This window comes from Pantherophis guttatus, chromosome 2 (genome assembly GCF_059756535.1).
Source record: "Pantherophis guttatus breed Tessera chromosome 2, ASM5975653v1, whole genome shotgun sequence".
Classification (NCBI taxonomy): Eukaryota; Metazoa; Chordata; class Lepidosauria; order Squamata; family Colubridae; genus Pantherophis; species Pantherophis guttatus.
In genome coordinates this window covers 118396029-118411785 of record NC_142064.1, presented here as the reverse complement: position 1 = coordinate 118411785, position 15757 = coordinate 118396029, and the positions used below count along the sequence as shown (strand labels likewise).

Below are 15757 nucleotides of genomic sequence, written 5' to 3'. Positions count from 1 at the left end.
TTTTTTTCATATATAACACCTTTAATTGCCTTTCTTTTGCTTAAAGTGCTATTTCTGAGGCTTTTATGATAGTTTGCCTAATATTGCTTATCCAAAAAGAGAATAGAGCAATGGAATACGTATGTTTGATTTTTGTTTCCCTCGTGTAACTTCTGCAATTTCCTCAATAGGCTAATAGTATAATTGTGTTTTCACTGGCCCAATTCTCTTCCTCTGTTGGCACTAGCATTTTGCCCATTGGTTTGTTATCTGACAGAGCTAGGCTAATAAAATCCAAAGAGGCATTTGATTTTCCAAGTACAAATGAAAAGGACTATCACTGAGTAATACTAAGAGAATTTTGATATATATGAGGAGCTATATAAACGATGTCAGAGCAGCTGTGGACAAATCAAAACACATTGTGCTTTCTGAAAATGACCCAAAACAGAAAGCATACCACTGCACTTTAGGTCTGGGTGCCCCAAAAGTCTTGCAATGTAGGATCACTATTTGGTTCTCCACCACAGCATACTCTATGCCATCTGGGGTCAGGATCTCTGCTGGCAACCCTGGATAAAACAAAAAAGTCAATGAGTGTAGTATCTAATGATATCCAATGAGGCAGGATACTCATCTCCTCAAGAAATCCTATCTAGCCCTAAATCCTGTCAACACACAGTACCACCTCAGAATAAGGGGATTGTAAATCAGTGGAAAACAACCAGAAAAAAGTCTCTGTACTCAGCATATTCAGGTTTTTTTTAACGCCATGATGAGCACAGATGGTGGACACATGGGCCAGAATGGACCTTTCATGTTTCTTAAGAGGTCCCTAAGGAGGCGTGCATAAGCACACCAGTGTGCCTACCATCCCTGTCCTACTGTTCCCAATTATATGTAATCATTCTATGTGCTTATGGCTATGTTTTGCCAATTTATATCCTTTTTTTTGGTGCCAAAAATTTTTCATTTGTCCATGTCTGTGTCTTTGTTACTTGTTTTCTTATTTGTTGACAAATAAATAAATAAATAATAATAATAATAATAAAATAGCAGGTAAGAATAAGTGTTCTTCTCATGAGATTGTTATGTTAAACAAATCTTCACTCTTTAATATATTTCCTTCCTTTCTTTCCTTAGTTAAAGGTTTCTGGGAAGAGCCATTGCTAAACCCACTAAGATGACTACACACTTCCTCAGTGGGTTGCTGTTTCCAATGCCACATCATGCCATTAATTTGGAGGCAAAAAGGGTCTTTGTCACTGTAAGGCCTTTGTCATCAGGCCTGAGCAAAATGAGAAACAGACTCTGTACATAATTTATAAATACTGAATGCCATTCCCTGGAAAGGTGACTGAAGTGCAGACTTCATTCACACTCCTATCTTGCTGCAAGAGAAAGAGCTACTGGAGGAATTTTAAAGTGAAAACTGAAAGGTTAGTGACGTGATAGAACAATTGAAATAGCCTTTGCTAGTTTTTTTGTTTTTTGTTTTGCCTGTCCTTTGAACTGTGAGCAGCCCCATTTTGATTCAAAGTGGAGAGATGAACTTACAGACAACAAGGATGTATGCATTGGCCAGGATACTGCCGTGCTTATTATGGGCTTGGCACTGGATAACAGCGGTGTCATTGGGCTGCACCTCGCTGAAGATTAAAGCCCCTGATTGAATCTTCCTTCTTGGATCTGGCATCACATCTGAAAAGCAGCCAAGAGTTTAGCCCTGGGAAGCTAAGATGATATTGTAGCCTTCTGCTTTTTCTCTGCCTTTCTTCTCACTCATTCACTCACCTTTTAGAGGAGTCCCATTTATGCTCCATGACACTTTTGGCTTAGGTTTTCCATCAACTTCACAATCCAGGCGGACGTTCTCCCCTGGTCCATAAATCTGGCTCACGGGCATTTTTATCCAGTATGGAGCAGCTGAGAAAAGAAGACCGGATGAAAATAGCATCCATTAAGAAAAAAATAGCTCATTACAGTGAGGAAAGTTAGCTTCCCAGATCTCTTTTTATATGGACTAACGCAATGCTCACTTTATGATGAGTTGTCCTCAAACTCCCTTTCTATTACCTCTCATATTTCAATCAGGTATATGCAAGTTGATGCTTTGTTTGTTTTGAATCACCATGCCAACCAATAATTAGAGATTCTGGGGGAGGGGGTCATCATACAAAACACCTGGAGGGCAAAAGTAGCATAGTCCTTCTTTTATAAATTCTTCAAAGCAGGAAAGAACCTGCCTTTTTCTTCAACTAGGAAACTTCAACTATTTTAGCTTTTGGACTGAGTATGAAATGACTGAATATAAAGTGTTGAGTATTATACACATCTGCATGGCAACATCACTTTGCAAAGTCTAGAAAAGTGGACCCAGAGCTATAGGCTGCTGTTGGGGAAATTGTGTGCTGCAATAAAATATTGTGTAAAGATGTGGTGTGTGTAGTCCTTGGAATGCAAAAAAATGCTTCTTGCTGGCAATCACTGGTATTAAGCTTAAGCCCTAAAAGCATGAAATATCAGGATAATAATTGAATAATAAGAATTATTGTCTTTATTTAATGGGGAGAATTATCCAACTGAAGTTTGGAAATTTAAATTTTAATGTCCTTCAAAGAAAATACAAAGCATCTGCTTATATTTTCTCCAATGAATGCAATGGAGCACTAAGTTTGGGCTGCATTATAGCCAGCATGTTTGGTTAAGCTTAAAATCTAAGTTTTTATTCACAGTCAATATTTCAGTTATATTTGGTTTTGCACCACCATATATAGAGAGCACTGAGCTGCTAAGATCTGTGGGTTGGATTCCTCAGCTCTTATTTTGTTGCTTTGCCACTAAAACTAATATATATATATATATATATATATATATATATATATATATATATATATATATATATATATATATATATATGTAGGTCTTTGGTTATTCGGGTCTTCTCCCACGTAAAATTGGAAGTGTCTTGGCGACGTTTCGACGAAGTCTCATTCGTCATCTTCAGGCTGGTGTTCTCGGCTTCGTGCTTCCAGGAGCTTCGTGCCAAGAACACCAGCCTGAAGATGACGAATGAGACTTCGTCGAAACGTCGCCAAGACACTTCCAATTTTACGTGGGAGAAGACCCGAATAACCAAAGACCTACATACAAACACTCGCGAAAACCTGAGAAAACATATATATATATATGGAAAACTACATTTTTAGAAGCTTCCATCTTTCAAAGTAAGCTGCCTCATTCAATATTTTCCCTTAATGCAATTCCTTTCCCTTTTCTCCCTTTTCCCCAAAGTATTAAAAATGGCTGTTGCCTCCCTATTTTTTTCCACTCTTCCTGCTATCATCCTAAATCACATAATATGACATAATTACACTGCGCCTCCATTCCACTTGAACTTCTGCACACAACTGAATGTCATTTAGTGAGAGAAACACAACCTAATAATGTCACATCAAATGGTAGGCTATAGGAGAAAAGAATTTGGAGTGACATTGTGTTGTAACATCTATTCATCTCACCATAATCTTTTCTCAAAAGAGAAATCTTGCTACTCGCCAGTCTGACTACTCCAAATCTTTCCCATTTTTATCCTATCAGGCCCTACTGGATTATAATTGTGGATGGAAATACCCTCAACATTAACGGTATAGGTGTGGTGGATGCTGCCATGCTCATTACGAGCGATACACTGATAGTCTCCATCATCATCCTCTGTCACACTTGAGATGCAAAGGGTTTTATTGTAGTTCTCAAAGGTCACCCCAGGTGAAGGGTTCATTCTGTTCAGGTGGATCCATTCCACTGATGGTGTAGGGCTGCAGAGAAAGGGAAGAAGAAAAAGAATGTGTATAAAACTGGATTCTAACTCAGTTGAACGTTACTGATCTAGGTCACTGCTTAAAATTATGTTGTTCAGTTAAAAAGAACTCTATTTGAAATTATGTTTTAAACAAGATCATATAAAAATTGCAGATGGGAGAATTCATCATCTTAGAAGAGGAATCTTTCTCCTGTACATAAAGCAGAGAGGGATACTTGCACTTTGTGAGGTTTGTGGATATTTCCCCCCCTTTTTTTAAAGAATGTATGTATTTATTTGTAAGGGAGTTGCCTTTATTATCTTTGAAATTAATTTTTCTTTAGAACTCAGCAGATGCATCTGGATCAAGAGAGTAGTACTAGTGTTATCAGTCAAATCTGTTAAGTCCTTTCCCCCCCAATTTAGCACTTTTTGGATTTCTTGGATTCCAAAGTCCATCATCTAGATCCCTAAAGGTTCATTGTCTGGGGATAACAAGAGTTGTGGTCCAATACATCTGGAAAGTGCTAGATTAATGAAAGCTGATTTGTGCCATGATTAAATTATCTCATTGGTTTAAATGCACTTGGTGTTAACGATGGAGAATTCTCAGATGATCAGCTCACCAGATACTCAGCTCCTACCATATTCATTTTATGTTCATAAGAAACCTGTGAAGTAGTTTGGCCTAGAGAAACGTGAGCTTCATAGCAGAGCAGGGATTGGCTTGCCAACTGCCTCAGCAAGACACCAGGCTGTTTTGCCTCCTCGGTCCCCTCATTATTGTTTGTTTGTTGCTACCTAACAGCATAGTTAATTAAACCACTACTAAGCATGTAATCAAAGGGCATCATTCCACTTCTCTGCTGATGTTTTCCTTCTCATCATCAAACCAGCAGCTGAATGGCAGGAGGAGCTGAGTGTCCCTGGAGTAGCAGATGAACAAAATGTTGTTCTAATTACTGCTGATGTATTTTGGTTTTTAAATCTCTGCTTCTATCCGACTTGATTGGAAGCCACCCAGAGTTGGTTATAAGACGGGCGGCTATAGAAATGTTTTAAATAAATACTTCCGAGGCCACTCAAAGGATGGAGTAATTTCTATGCAGTCAAAAAGGGGAAAAAATAACTTTGGATTAGAGATTTCCGCTGCCTCTCCAAACCAGTAAGGAGCAAAAATTAAATCCCAAGCTGTATTTTCCCCAGCAATTGGAAATCAGAAGTCACAACCCCTTAAAACACACGTGTCAAACTCGCGGCGTCACGTTGCCGTCACATGCCATATCATGACATTTTTCCCCTTCGCAGAGCTGGGATGGGCGTGGCCTACATCTGACACATCTGGCCCGTGGGCCGCCAGCTTGACACCCCTGCCTTAAAACATATCCATTCCCTTTCAAATACACATACAGATATAAGCTTCTCCAATCTTCCAACCTATCCACAACAGAATGGGGACAGCATTAGAAACAGCTACTGAAATCAAGATGTACTCTTATCTCATTGGCCATTTTTGTTATCATACTCAAGAAGTATGTATACCCAGCTCTCCCATTCTCATTCCCATTCCCCATTCAGTCAATGGGGAAGCCAGATTCACTTAACAACCATGTTACTAACTTAACAACTGCAGTGATTTAACAACTGTGGCAAGAAAGGTCATAAAATGGGGCAAAATTTAGTTAACAACTGTCTCGCTTAGCAACAGAAATTTTGGGCTCAGTTGTGGTTGCAAGTTGAGGATTACCTATATTTCATCAGTTTATGGGTTTAGCAAAGTATTTTTCAAATCTGTACTAGCAGTCCTTTGGCTAATGTTCATTTTTGTCCATTTGTACACTTAAGCTCCCTGTGCAAGGAAGTCTCTCTGAACTCATGGGATTTGAAAGATATAGGATCGCATTGCCATATATATATTATTTTGGCTGGGAAATATCTCCAGATACTTACAGTCCTGCAGCAATGCATTCTAGTATCAAGGGCTTTCCTAACAAGGCCACGTAGCTCTTGCGTGTAGTCTCTGGCACAATTAGAATTGGTTTCTGGTATGAGAAAGTGTTGGCTATGGAAGAGAGAGAAGAAAAGAATTACTCAATATCATAAGACCATAAAGCAGCAGAAACCTGTACAGATGGTCTAGGCCAACACAATTGCAGAACATTTGACTTTTGACTGACTTTATATTCATATTCTGAGGGTAAACAGTGTATCATTGGCTTCACTAACAGGCAGTTTGACACACACTCCTCCATAAAGCCTTCTTCAACTTTCCAAGCTTTCTAAATGAGGTTATGACCTAGCCTTCCTTCCTTTCTTCCTTCTTCCTTCCTTCCTTCCTTCCTTCATTCCTTCCTTCCTTCATTCATTCATTACATTTATATGCTGCCTATCTCACTCTGAAAAGCAACTCTGAGCAGCTTTAGCAATTCCCTTGGATATTTCTTCCTCTTTAACTTTCACAATAGCTTGATGAAGTATACTAGACAGAGAGATAAGAGACCAGATGAAAGTTCCCTCAGTGATCACGAAGACTTGAATTTAGTGTCCCCAGTTTTATTCATCAGCTTCTTGTCTCGGTCATTGCTAGGAACATACAAAAGGGTTCTACACATCACTTCTCTAAGTCTTCATCTTTCATGTAGTTTCTTGCTATCTCTGGTAAATCATTTAGTTGCTGAGCATTATGTAATGATAATAAATAATACATCATATTCTTCCATAATTCACTGCTACAAAGCTCTTCTCAGAGTTTTAAACTTTGCATGAATATACCTCTCAATTTTCATAATTTCATCACTGGTTATTTCACAAACCCTGTCTCTACTTCTTTGATTCCCTTATCTCTAAGCTTCCTAAGGGAGCAATAGATTTTTGCTGCCAAATATTAAAGGCAGTTTCCCAAGTTAAAAAAGAAAAGAAAAGAAACATTCTACCTTATTCTACATTGATCAGATGCATTTTGACTAATGTGTCCTTGAGGAAGATAATGCAGGACACAGAACACAGAACAGAATTGAAAGACAGAATAACAGTCTTTCAATTGCAAAAAGTCAGATTTGGGTTCAATGTTATATAAACATTCCTAATGGTAAAAGCTATTTGATAATAAAATTAATTGTCAGAAGAATTTTCCTTTGTGGACGTGTTCAGTCAGAACTGGACAACTATTAAATGGGGATATTTTCATTTGGGTGCCAGCATTGGTCAGTGAACCAATAGCCTAGATGAAAGCTTCCAGTTTTATGGTTCAATGGGTAGCAACACTGTGCAATGCTGGTCATAAGATGCCAAGTGAAAAACATCAAAGGACAGTATTGGGAACCAAGTGCTACAGCATTCCTCAATGTGTTGTCCATTAGAAGCTTAGACTTTAACTCCAATGGAAATCCAACACATCTGGAGGGTAACAGGTTGGGAAAAACTGAAATACTAAATTTGAAGCAAATGACTGCAGCAAAATCCATGGATAGAGTCTAATAAAGATTTCAGGCAATAATTCATCTCATAATTTTGCAGGTTTCCACAAGAACTTCACTATTCAAATGTTAAGACCATAAATTAAACTGGGTGGGCAGAAGATCAGGATTTTAAAAATGTAATTGATATCTTCCTACAATAGCCAGTTACTTCCTCACTCCATCACATGGAGCACCTCAACATAAGGTGTCTTAAAGACTTACTTGGGATGACTTTTAGTTCAATGGGTTCTTTCTGGATAATGAGTCGGGGACCTTGGAAATGGGCATTGCAAATATAGTCAGGTTGACTATCCTTCATCTGTACATTGGCAAAGTAGAGGTTTCCATCCTGCCCTACAGTGACTCGTTCATCTTGTGCAATGTGCTCAATCTCTGCAGAAAGAGAGATGGGAAGGAGAGGCAAATGAGACACAGCAACGCAGAAAGAATTATCATAAGACAGCCAAATGCCAACTGTTCTGCCCCAGCTCCGGATTTCCAAGGATATTGACACATACCAACGGTCCTTATCAAATTTATTAAGTAGCAAGAATAAACAAGACCGGCAAAGGTTGGCAACCAGCCCAAGATATGACAAGATATGATAAATCAAAATACTCTGATAATAATACGAGTTGTTTCTAGCAAGAAACTTACTAATGGTGTGTGACTTAAATAGGCTAAGGGAGTGGCCAATTATCCTCAAGCCTTACTCTCAAGGAGACCTCCTCCTCCTGAGTAGCCACTCCTGCCTTTTGGCAGCCCTGCGTGCTCGAGCATTGAGGAGAGGCTCCTCCACTTCGCTCTCTCCACTTGAAGGAGCCTCTGGAGGTTATGAAGGCCCTGGCTGAGTCTCTGCCTCTGGCACTACATCTTCTTCAGCCTCCTCACTGTCCGACGTGAGCGCCAGCTGCACTGGCTGCTGGCATGACACCATACCAGCCCCTTCGTCGTTGGGATCAGTCACGATCCGCGCAGGCCGCTGGCGGACCACAACACCAACCCACTTTGCTTCTTGGCCCAAGCATCCATGAGAGGAAAGAAAGCAAAGTTATTCTATTCCTTCTACGTAAGTCATAATGATCATCTTCATGTAGAGATTTTGGAGCAGGTGGTCACAATAGAGGAACTGCATTCTTTTATGTCTTTCAAAAGGAGATTTTGACTTCCAAAACAGGTTCCAAACACTTCAGACTAACCAGAGTGTTAAATTAATCCCTGAGAGTGGAGGATTGGACCCACATTCTTTCCAGTTAAACCTTCTCTTTCCAAGAAGAACATGTCTCCTAAAAGTTTATGGAAAGCCTTTCCTCTCTCTTGCTTTCCCATATGTTATGGGACTATTACCCAGGTTGGCATGTAATCTGAAATGATCCAGCAGCCAGTTCAAAGCAAAACATCATACATAGTGCATTTATCTGATTCTGTATCTTTAATCAGATTATCTTTAATCAGATTTAATCTTTAATCAGATTATCTGTAAGAGCTCAACATCTTTCCTGAATGACATGATCAAAGAATTACCTGGGAGGGACTATGTATTTGCAAAACATGTGTGCCAATATTGCCATTCTTCCATCTTCACGTACCCTTCACCTACCTTCATCTACCCATTTACCATCCCTATCCATCAAATGCTTCCATATTCCTTCTCTTTTGTTGGGAACCTCTTGACGTTCATCCAATGCCAGCTCTTCTAGTTCTTTGAGAAAAGTAATCAGTTCATATGTTGTGATCTGTCACAATCAAATTCACAGACTTTGGAAAAGGAGCCTGGATAGCTCAACAGACAGAGCACTGTAATTTAACACCAGCTGTCTGCAATTAAAGTAAGATTGAATCTCGCCAGGCTCAAGGTTGACTCAGCCTTCCATCCTTTCTAAGGTAGGTAAATTGAGGACCCAGTTTGTGGGGGCAATAAGCTGACTTTGTATAAATATACAAAAGTATGAAGGCTATTGCTTAACACACTGTAAGCCGCCCTGAGTTTCCAGAGAAGGGCGGCATATAAATCAAATTAAAAAAAAAAAAGACAGTTTCTAATACTCACTGCTGTTGAGCCAGTAGATTTTAGGTGAATCGGCACTAGTGGGTGGGTTACAGGGTAAGACTGTGTGGGTCCCTTCTTCTGCTGTGATGGGTGCCACCTCCTCCTTTGGCCACTGTGGGGCATCTGGAAGGCAATGAAGCAGGAATCGAAGCAATTAGTGAATGGAGGGGAGGGGGATTATCATGGAGGGGGGGAAAGACTACTGTAAATGGAGAGGAATTGGCTGCATAGTCCTCTGGGCTAGGTTTTTAATATATCCAGTTATTCACTGTGCCTCGGGGAAAAATGTATTTTAACAGGTTTTTGATCATTACTCAGTGAGTGGAGATGCCTTGCCATACTCAGCCAATTAAAGCTGAGGCAGTTTACCAATCCATCTGCTGTCTCAGAGAACTAGTAGTCATTTATACACTTTTGTTGAGATGTGACTTGAGCCAAGGACTTTTTGACTCATGCTTGATTTCTGAAATCTTTATTAATACGACACCCTCAATAGCAACAACAATAGCTTTTTTATTATTAATAGCAGGCAGATTTATTTTGAGAACTTCAGCCAAGCTGAAGAATAAAGGATCAGTGCAATTTTGGAACAAAGAGAGGATGTTCTTAAATCATCACTACTAGTGCTGAAAAATACATCCTTTTTGATATCAATAGGTGTCTCCTTTCCTGTATCCCTCCAGCTTTTAAATCTTTCCTTCTTCCTTGACAGACTGCAGAAAGCAAGGCTGAGCAGAAGAGAAAGAAGGCAGGAGAAGGAGGGGCTGGCAATTACATCACATGACACGATGCTACCATGACAACTGTATCCATGGGAACAAGAGCAATCGGCTGCACTCCGGGGAGTCCAGGCAGGTAAAAGACCCAGGCATAGACATTTATGGCAAGAGGGAGGGAGAAATTTATTTCTCAAAAAATTGGAAGGGGGGGGTATATTTGTGTATGGACGTCTTAAGAGGCATCATTGTGGGTCCTAAAATAAGCTTCGTCCGCAAAGCCAGAATGAGAAACATTTGTGTGTGAATGTGTGTGTATATAGGTGTGTGCAAGTGATGCAGAGCTGGAGGAAGGCAGAGAATTGGTGGGCACACTTATAAAAGAGGGAGGGGGAAGTAGGAAGGACACCTTGGGGGAGGCAGAGAGGTACTCACTCTCAACAATGATGCGGCTCTCAGAACTCACGGCTGTGCCCAATATGTTGCTGGCATAACACCGATACATCCCATTGAACCTAGTTGGCACATTCCCATTGTTTGCATGGATGATCAGAGTCCCTGAATTTTCCAACTGTTTTATCCCTCGCACCTGTTCTGGGTCAAACTGTTCCCCATCCTTGGTCCAGCGGTACCTGCCAAAAGGAAAACCCATGACAAAGAGAAAAGGGAAGGAGAAGGAAAAGGGGATGCATGCAATCTTCCTACTGAGCTCCTATGCTATTTTTTAATAACCTTTGACTGGCAGGTTGGTCTACATCTATAAATAACCTTGGTTTTCAGTCTGCACTGATTAAGGTGGGTGTGACTGGAGAGGTGGCGGTGGCAGTTGGGGGATTTAAAAGCAGGCAAACAATCATTCCTCTGATACACACAAGAACTGGGGTAAGGAGGGAGAAATCAATTAGAAGAGGAGCAGAGGTCCAAGTAAGGTCAGGGACATTTCCAGCATAGGAGGGAATAATGGAGATATTAAGAACAAAGCAGAATTTAGGAGCACTGTGCACTGTGAAAAGTCCAATATCAATACTGGACATCCATTCCTAAAATCAGCAGTCTCAGGGCTGTATATATAGGAGATAAATACTATTTTTTAGATTCCTTTGTTCTGAATCAAAATTGGGACTTGGGCTTGAAACAGAGGAAGGTTATAGCTGGAAAAAATGGAATTCAAACAGATTTGCTCCTAGCAGAATTATCATGTCTTGTATTATTATTACTGTGTAGTATCTTTAAAAATGCAGTTTGGTCTAGTGGTTAAGGCAGCAAGCTAAAAACCATGAGACCCGAGTGACCTCAGGCAGTCACTTTCTCTCAGCCCTTGAAAGGGCGGCAAAGGCAAACCACTCCTGAAGAAAACCTTGACAAGAAAACTGCAGGGCCTATTATAGGCAGTTGTGAGGACTCAATATTGAGTTGAAGGTAGAAAAAGTTTACCAGGTAATTTTATTTTTTTTTGTTCTTAATATTCTTTCTATATATGTTATCTCTATAACATCTTTCCAAGGAAATCAGTATTCTTAGCCCAATAATGGAGCTGGATGTGTGAGGTTGACACTACATATCCACATACTCTTACACATGGAGAAAATTATAAAGAATCTGCTATTACCTAGTCCGTCTCAGTCACAGGAAGTCACTGGAGAATTTTAGGTCAATCAGTCTCTCTCAGGCAAACTACCTCAATTGATTGATAGATTGATTATGTGCCATCAAGTCAGTGCTGACTCTTAGTGATGACATAGATTTCCCCCCCCAAGACAATCTGTCCCTAACTTGGTTCTTCAGGTCATCCAACAGTGCAGTCATTGCCACTGTAGCTGACTTCATCCACCTTACTGCTGGTCATCCTCTTCTCTTTTCTTCCACCTTTCCTAGCATCATCAAACACCAAGTTGGGGGTGTCTCTCTAACAATAACATTTCCCAGTATCAGCATGCAGAGGGCCTCCGTTAATAATAATAATAATAATAAAGTGTCTCCAAGCCAAACTATATTGACTTGAGAGATAAATGATTAGATCTTCTGATGCCTTTTTCTTTGTGGCTGAAGGGGGGAGAGGAGGGAAGGCGATGTTAAATTAAATTATGGCCATAGCACTAGGGAATGGTAGTTAACTGTTTTTATTCAAACTGTGGCCCCAACCCAACCCCCCCCCATCCAAAATAAAGCTGCTGATATTATACTCAAATACCTGCCTTGGGAAAAAGAGCAATTTTAACCAGAGAAATCAGAGAGCCAGAGCAATTACTTAAGAAAAAATAGTTAAATCCTCACACCAATTCTTCCTTGCCCTTCCAGAACACAGAAATTTGTCTAGTTTTCAACAATTAAAAGCAAGGAAAGATATGATTTGGTCTTTAGCTCTCCAAGATATGGACAGAACTATTTTAGGATCCTAAGGAGGACATTCCCACTAAATGTTTTCCATTTGGAATGGAACTGGGCTAAGGGGAACAATATTGAAGCTTGTCCACACTCACGTCACCGAGGGATTTCCAGTAGCCTCCCATTTCAGGATAATCTCATCAGTGGGATATAAAACAATCGCATTGTCTGGTTGTGTTGTGAATTCGGGAGGTTGTTGTACTAAGAAACAGAAAAGTAGGACAGAAAATGAGCAATCCAAAAATCCAACACATAAGGGACCACTGGTCCCATACTTTGAAGATCTCACCCTACCCAAGAATAATGTGATAGCTTCACGCTGCAGACAGAGTATAAAAGTATAGTAATGTGCTATTTATATCAGCAAAGCAATCACTGTTTGGCTTCTTCTCTCTCATCCCAGCCCAATCACCATTATCATCACCATCACCCATTTTTATGGAAGACTCACAGTTTGTCCGGTCAACTGCGTCAGCAAGAAAACAATAAAAGAAAAAAGAGAAGTGCTTATTAGTGATCATTCCACCATTCCTGTGCCTCAAGAAAACTATAAGCATGCAGTTTGTGAGAGCAAGACCGAAAGGAAGAAAAATGCATAACCACAACATGATCAGCGAAATGGTGCAAGACACAACCCATATGCGAGATGGTCAGGTACAAGTGACCGGGAAAGCCAGCTGGATGTCAGCATGCCATATTCAGTGAATGAGACAGTTGTGTTCCTCTGCACCATTAGAGAACTCAAAACAAGGCAGTGTGAAAACAGTACTTCTACGGAAGAGCAGAGTGAGTTAAAAAATCTGCATTTGAAAGCAGGACAGTTGCAGGAAATCAATCTAATAAAGTACAGAGTCTGGAATGTTCATTGAAAGTGGAAAAATCACTTTCCCTACCCTTTGTGTTATCTAGATGCTGATGGCAAGCAAGAAATGGTTGGTTGTGCCATGCCCAACCCCCAGGGTGAAACTGATGTGTGTTTTTGTTTTTGTTGACAGGAAGGTTAATTTTGTTTGTTTTCTTTTCCTTTTTTTCATTAGTAAGAGATCTTGAAAGCAGCAAATTTGAGATGGGGAGAAACTAGACTTTTACTGCCTATGTGCTTCTCCCATCTCCTCTCTTCTCTTAATACAGATTTGTCAGTTTTTTTTTTAAAAAAAGGAAAACATCATAATAGCAATTCTAAGGAAAACTATCCCTCACAAGAGATTTCCCAACCTGATACTTTCCAGACATTTGACCTTCAATAACTCTCATTTGATTATGATGAGTCAGATAGTTAGTAATGAAGCTTGGCACATCTGGAAAGGGATATCAAGTTGGCAAATGGTGACCTGTGGAGATTACCTCAGACTTCTCATTGCTTGAAAAAGCTGTACTTCTTGATGTGGCATTCAGTACTTCTAAGAGAAAAGTTATTGAGCTAAGCAAACTTGTGTTCCCATCAAAAATTACCCGAAGACTCAAAACAATTGGAATAGGGATTTTTTTCCCCAACATATTGTGAAATGAGAGGAGACACATTTTTCTTTAGTAGCCAGTTCAATTCAGAGCTTCCTTTGCTCTCTGAATTGTCAGTTGCTTTCTAGAGTTCACCTTAATGTAGAGAGTGTAGGCAAATATAGGTAGTTCTCGATTTACGACCAAAACTGAGCCAAAAATTTCTGTTGTTAAGTGAGATATTTGTTAATTGAGTTTTACCCCATTTTACGACATTTCTTGCCACAGTTGTCACTGCAGCTGTTAAGTTAGTAACCGGTTGTTAAGTGAATCTGGCTTCTCCATTGAATTTGCTAGTCAGAAGATCACGAAAGGTGATCACATGACCCCGGGACACTGCACCCGTCATTAATATGAATCCGTTGCCAAGTGTCTGAATTTTGATCACATGACCCTGGGGAGGCTGCAAAGGTTGTAAATGGTCATAAGTCACTTTGAACTGTCACTAAATGAACTGTTGTGAGTCGAGGACTACCTGTGGGTGACAGTGTATGTTTTATAACATATGATACAATTTTGAAGCTTTGCAGTGTTATACCATAGCACAGAACAAAAAAATGCAAATTGAAAATACAACAATAGTACAGATATAATAATATATGGGCATGTTGTTAGGTGGAATGGATGCATGCATGGACATTTAGAGAAGACATGCAGGTGACTCTCCTTTATAACCATATGTAGCTCCACAAATCTATATTTATACCTAAGAGATGTTCAAAACAGGCTGTTCCATCCCCATAGGAAGTACTACCGCAAGTATCGTAAGTTTAGAGCAAACACATTTTATATTTAGAATGCCCAGTTCAAACTGATACAGCTCCTGGTGAGGTTGGACCAATGTCTAGGCAGTGTTCAGTTAGCCCATTTCAGGTTCAAAATATGTTAAATTTGAAACATTATTCACACTTATTACACTTACACAAAGACACACACACACCAGATTACCAAAATAAATAATGGGACAATTATCCTAAAAATACTTTTAATTAAGTCAGTGGATTAATTCAACTCAGTATTATCTACATTGGCTATCAGTAACTCTTCCGGATATTAGGACATATCTAGGTGATGCCAAGATCTGAATACAGGATATTTTGTATGCAAAGCATGTGTGCTTTGTTATAAAATCTATCCTCTTCTTTATTTCACTGGTCAATCAGCACAATGAGACAGTGCACTTTACAGTATCATGCTGCACCGGTTGGAAGAGTTAGGGGTGGGAGGCACTGTGTTGCGGTGGTTCTCCTCCTTTCTCTCTGACCGGTCGCAGTCTGTGTTGACAGGGGGACAGAGGTCGACCCCGAGGCCCCTCATATGTGGGGTGCCGCAAGGGTCGGTCCTCTCGCCTCTCCTGTTCAACATTTATGTGAAGCCGCTGGGCGAGATCATCCGTGGTTTCGGGGTGGAGTACCATCAGTACGCTGATGACACTCAGCTGTACATCTCCACCCCGGATCACCCCAACGATGCCCTCGAAGTGATGTCCCGGTGCCTGGAGGCCGTACGGATCTGGATGGGGAGGAACAGGCTCAGGCTCAACCCATCCAAGACCGAGTGGCTGTGGTTTCCGACGTCCCGATATAGTCAGTTGACGCCATCACTGACTATTGGGGGCGAATCATTGGCCCCCACGGAGAGGGCTCGCAACTTGGGCGTCCTCCTGGATTCACGGCTGTCTTTAGAAGAGCACTTGACGGCCGTGACCGGGAGGATTTTTTATCAGGTTCGCCTGATTCGCCAGTTGCGTCCCTTTCTGGATCGGGACTCGTTACGCACGGTCACTCATGCCCTCGTCACCTCCCGCCTGGACTATTGTAATGCTCTCTACATGGGGCTCCCCTTGAGGAGCACCCGGAGGCTCCAACTG

General features: G+C 40.5%; 1 protein-coding gene and 1 long non-coding RNA gene across 12 annotated transcripts in view; one reads left to right on the top strand and one right to left on the bottom strand.

The window, feature by feature from the left end:
- The window catches only part of L1CAM (L1 cell adhesion molecule), a 102056-nt gene that overhangs the window by 50454 nt on the left and 35845 nt on the right, over window positions 1-15757 (bottom strand). For 6 of the 11 annotated variants that reach the window (XM_034434214.3, XM_034434216.3, XM_087886577.1 and 3 more), the window contains exons 3-12: window positions 12842-12856; window positions 12486-12591; window positions 10441-10637; window positions 9290-9412; window positions 7462-7632; window positions 5732-5843; window positions 3613-3797; window positions 1774-1905; window positions 1537-1680; window positions 440-551 (exon numbers count right to left, since the gene is read on the bottom strand). In XM_034434214.3, coding sequence (XP_034290105.2) covers window positions 440-551; window positions 1537-1680; window positions 1774-1905; window positions 3613-3797; window positions 5732-5843; window positions 7462-7632; window positions 9290-9412; window positions 10441-10637; window positions 12486-12591; window positions 12842-12856 — 1297 coding nt within the window. The remainder of the gene's footprint in view (window positions 1-439; window positions 552-1536; window positions 1681-1773; window positions 1906-3612; window positions 3798-5731; window positions 5844-7461; window positions 7633-9289; window positions 9413-10440; window positions 10638-12485; window positions 12592-12841; window positions 12857-15757) is intronic. The other 5 variants (XM_087886574.1, XM_087886575.1, XM_087886578.1 and 2 more) reach the window with 1 other exon arrangement.
- On the top strand, window positions 3953-13356 carry LOC148115286 (uncharacterized). The gene is made up of 3 exons (XR_015732360.1): window positions 3953-4031; window positions 10002-10144; window positions 12794-13356. It is a non-coding gene; the product is annotated as an uncharacterized LOC148115286 (long non-coding RNA).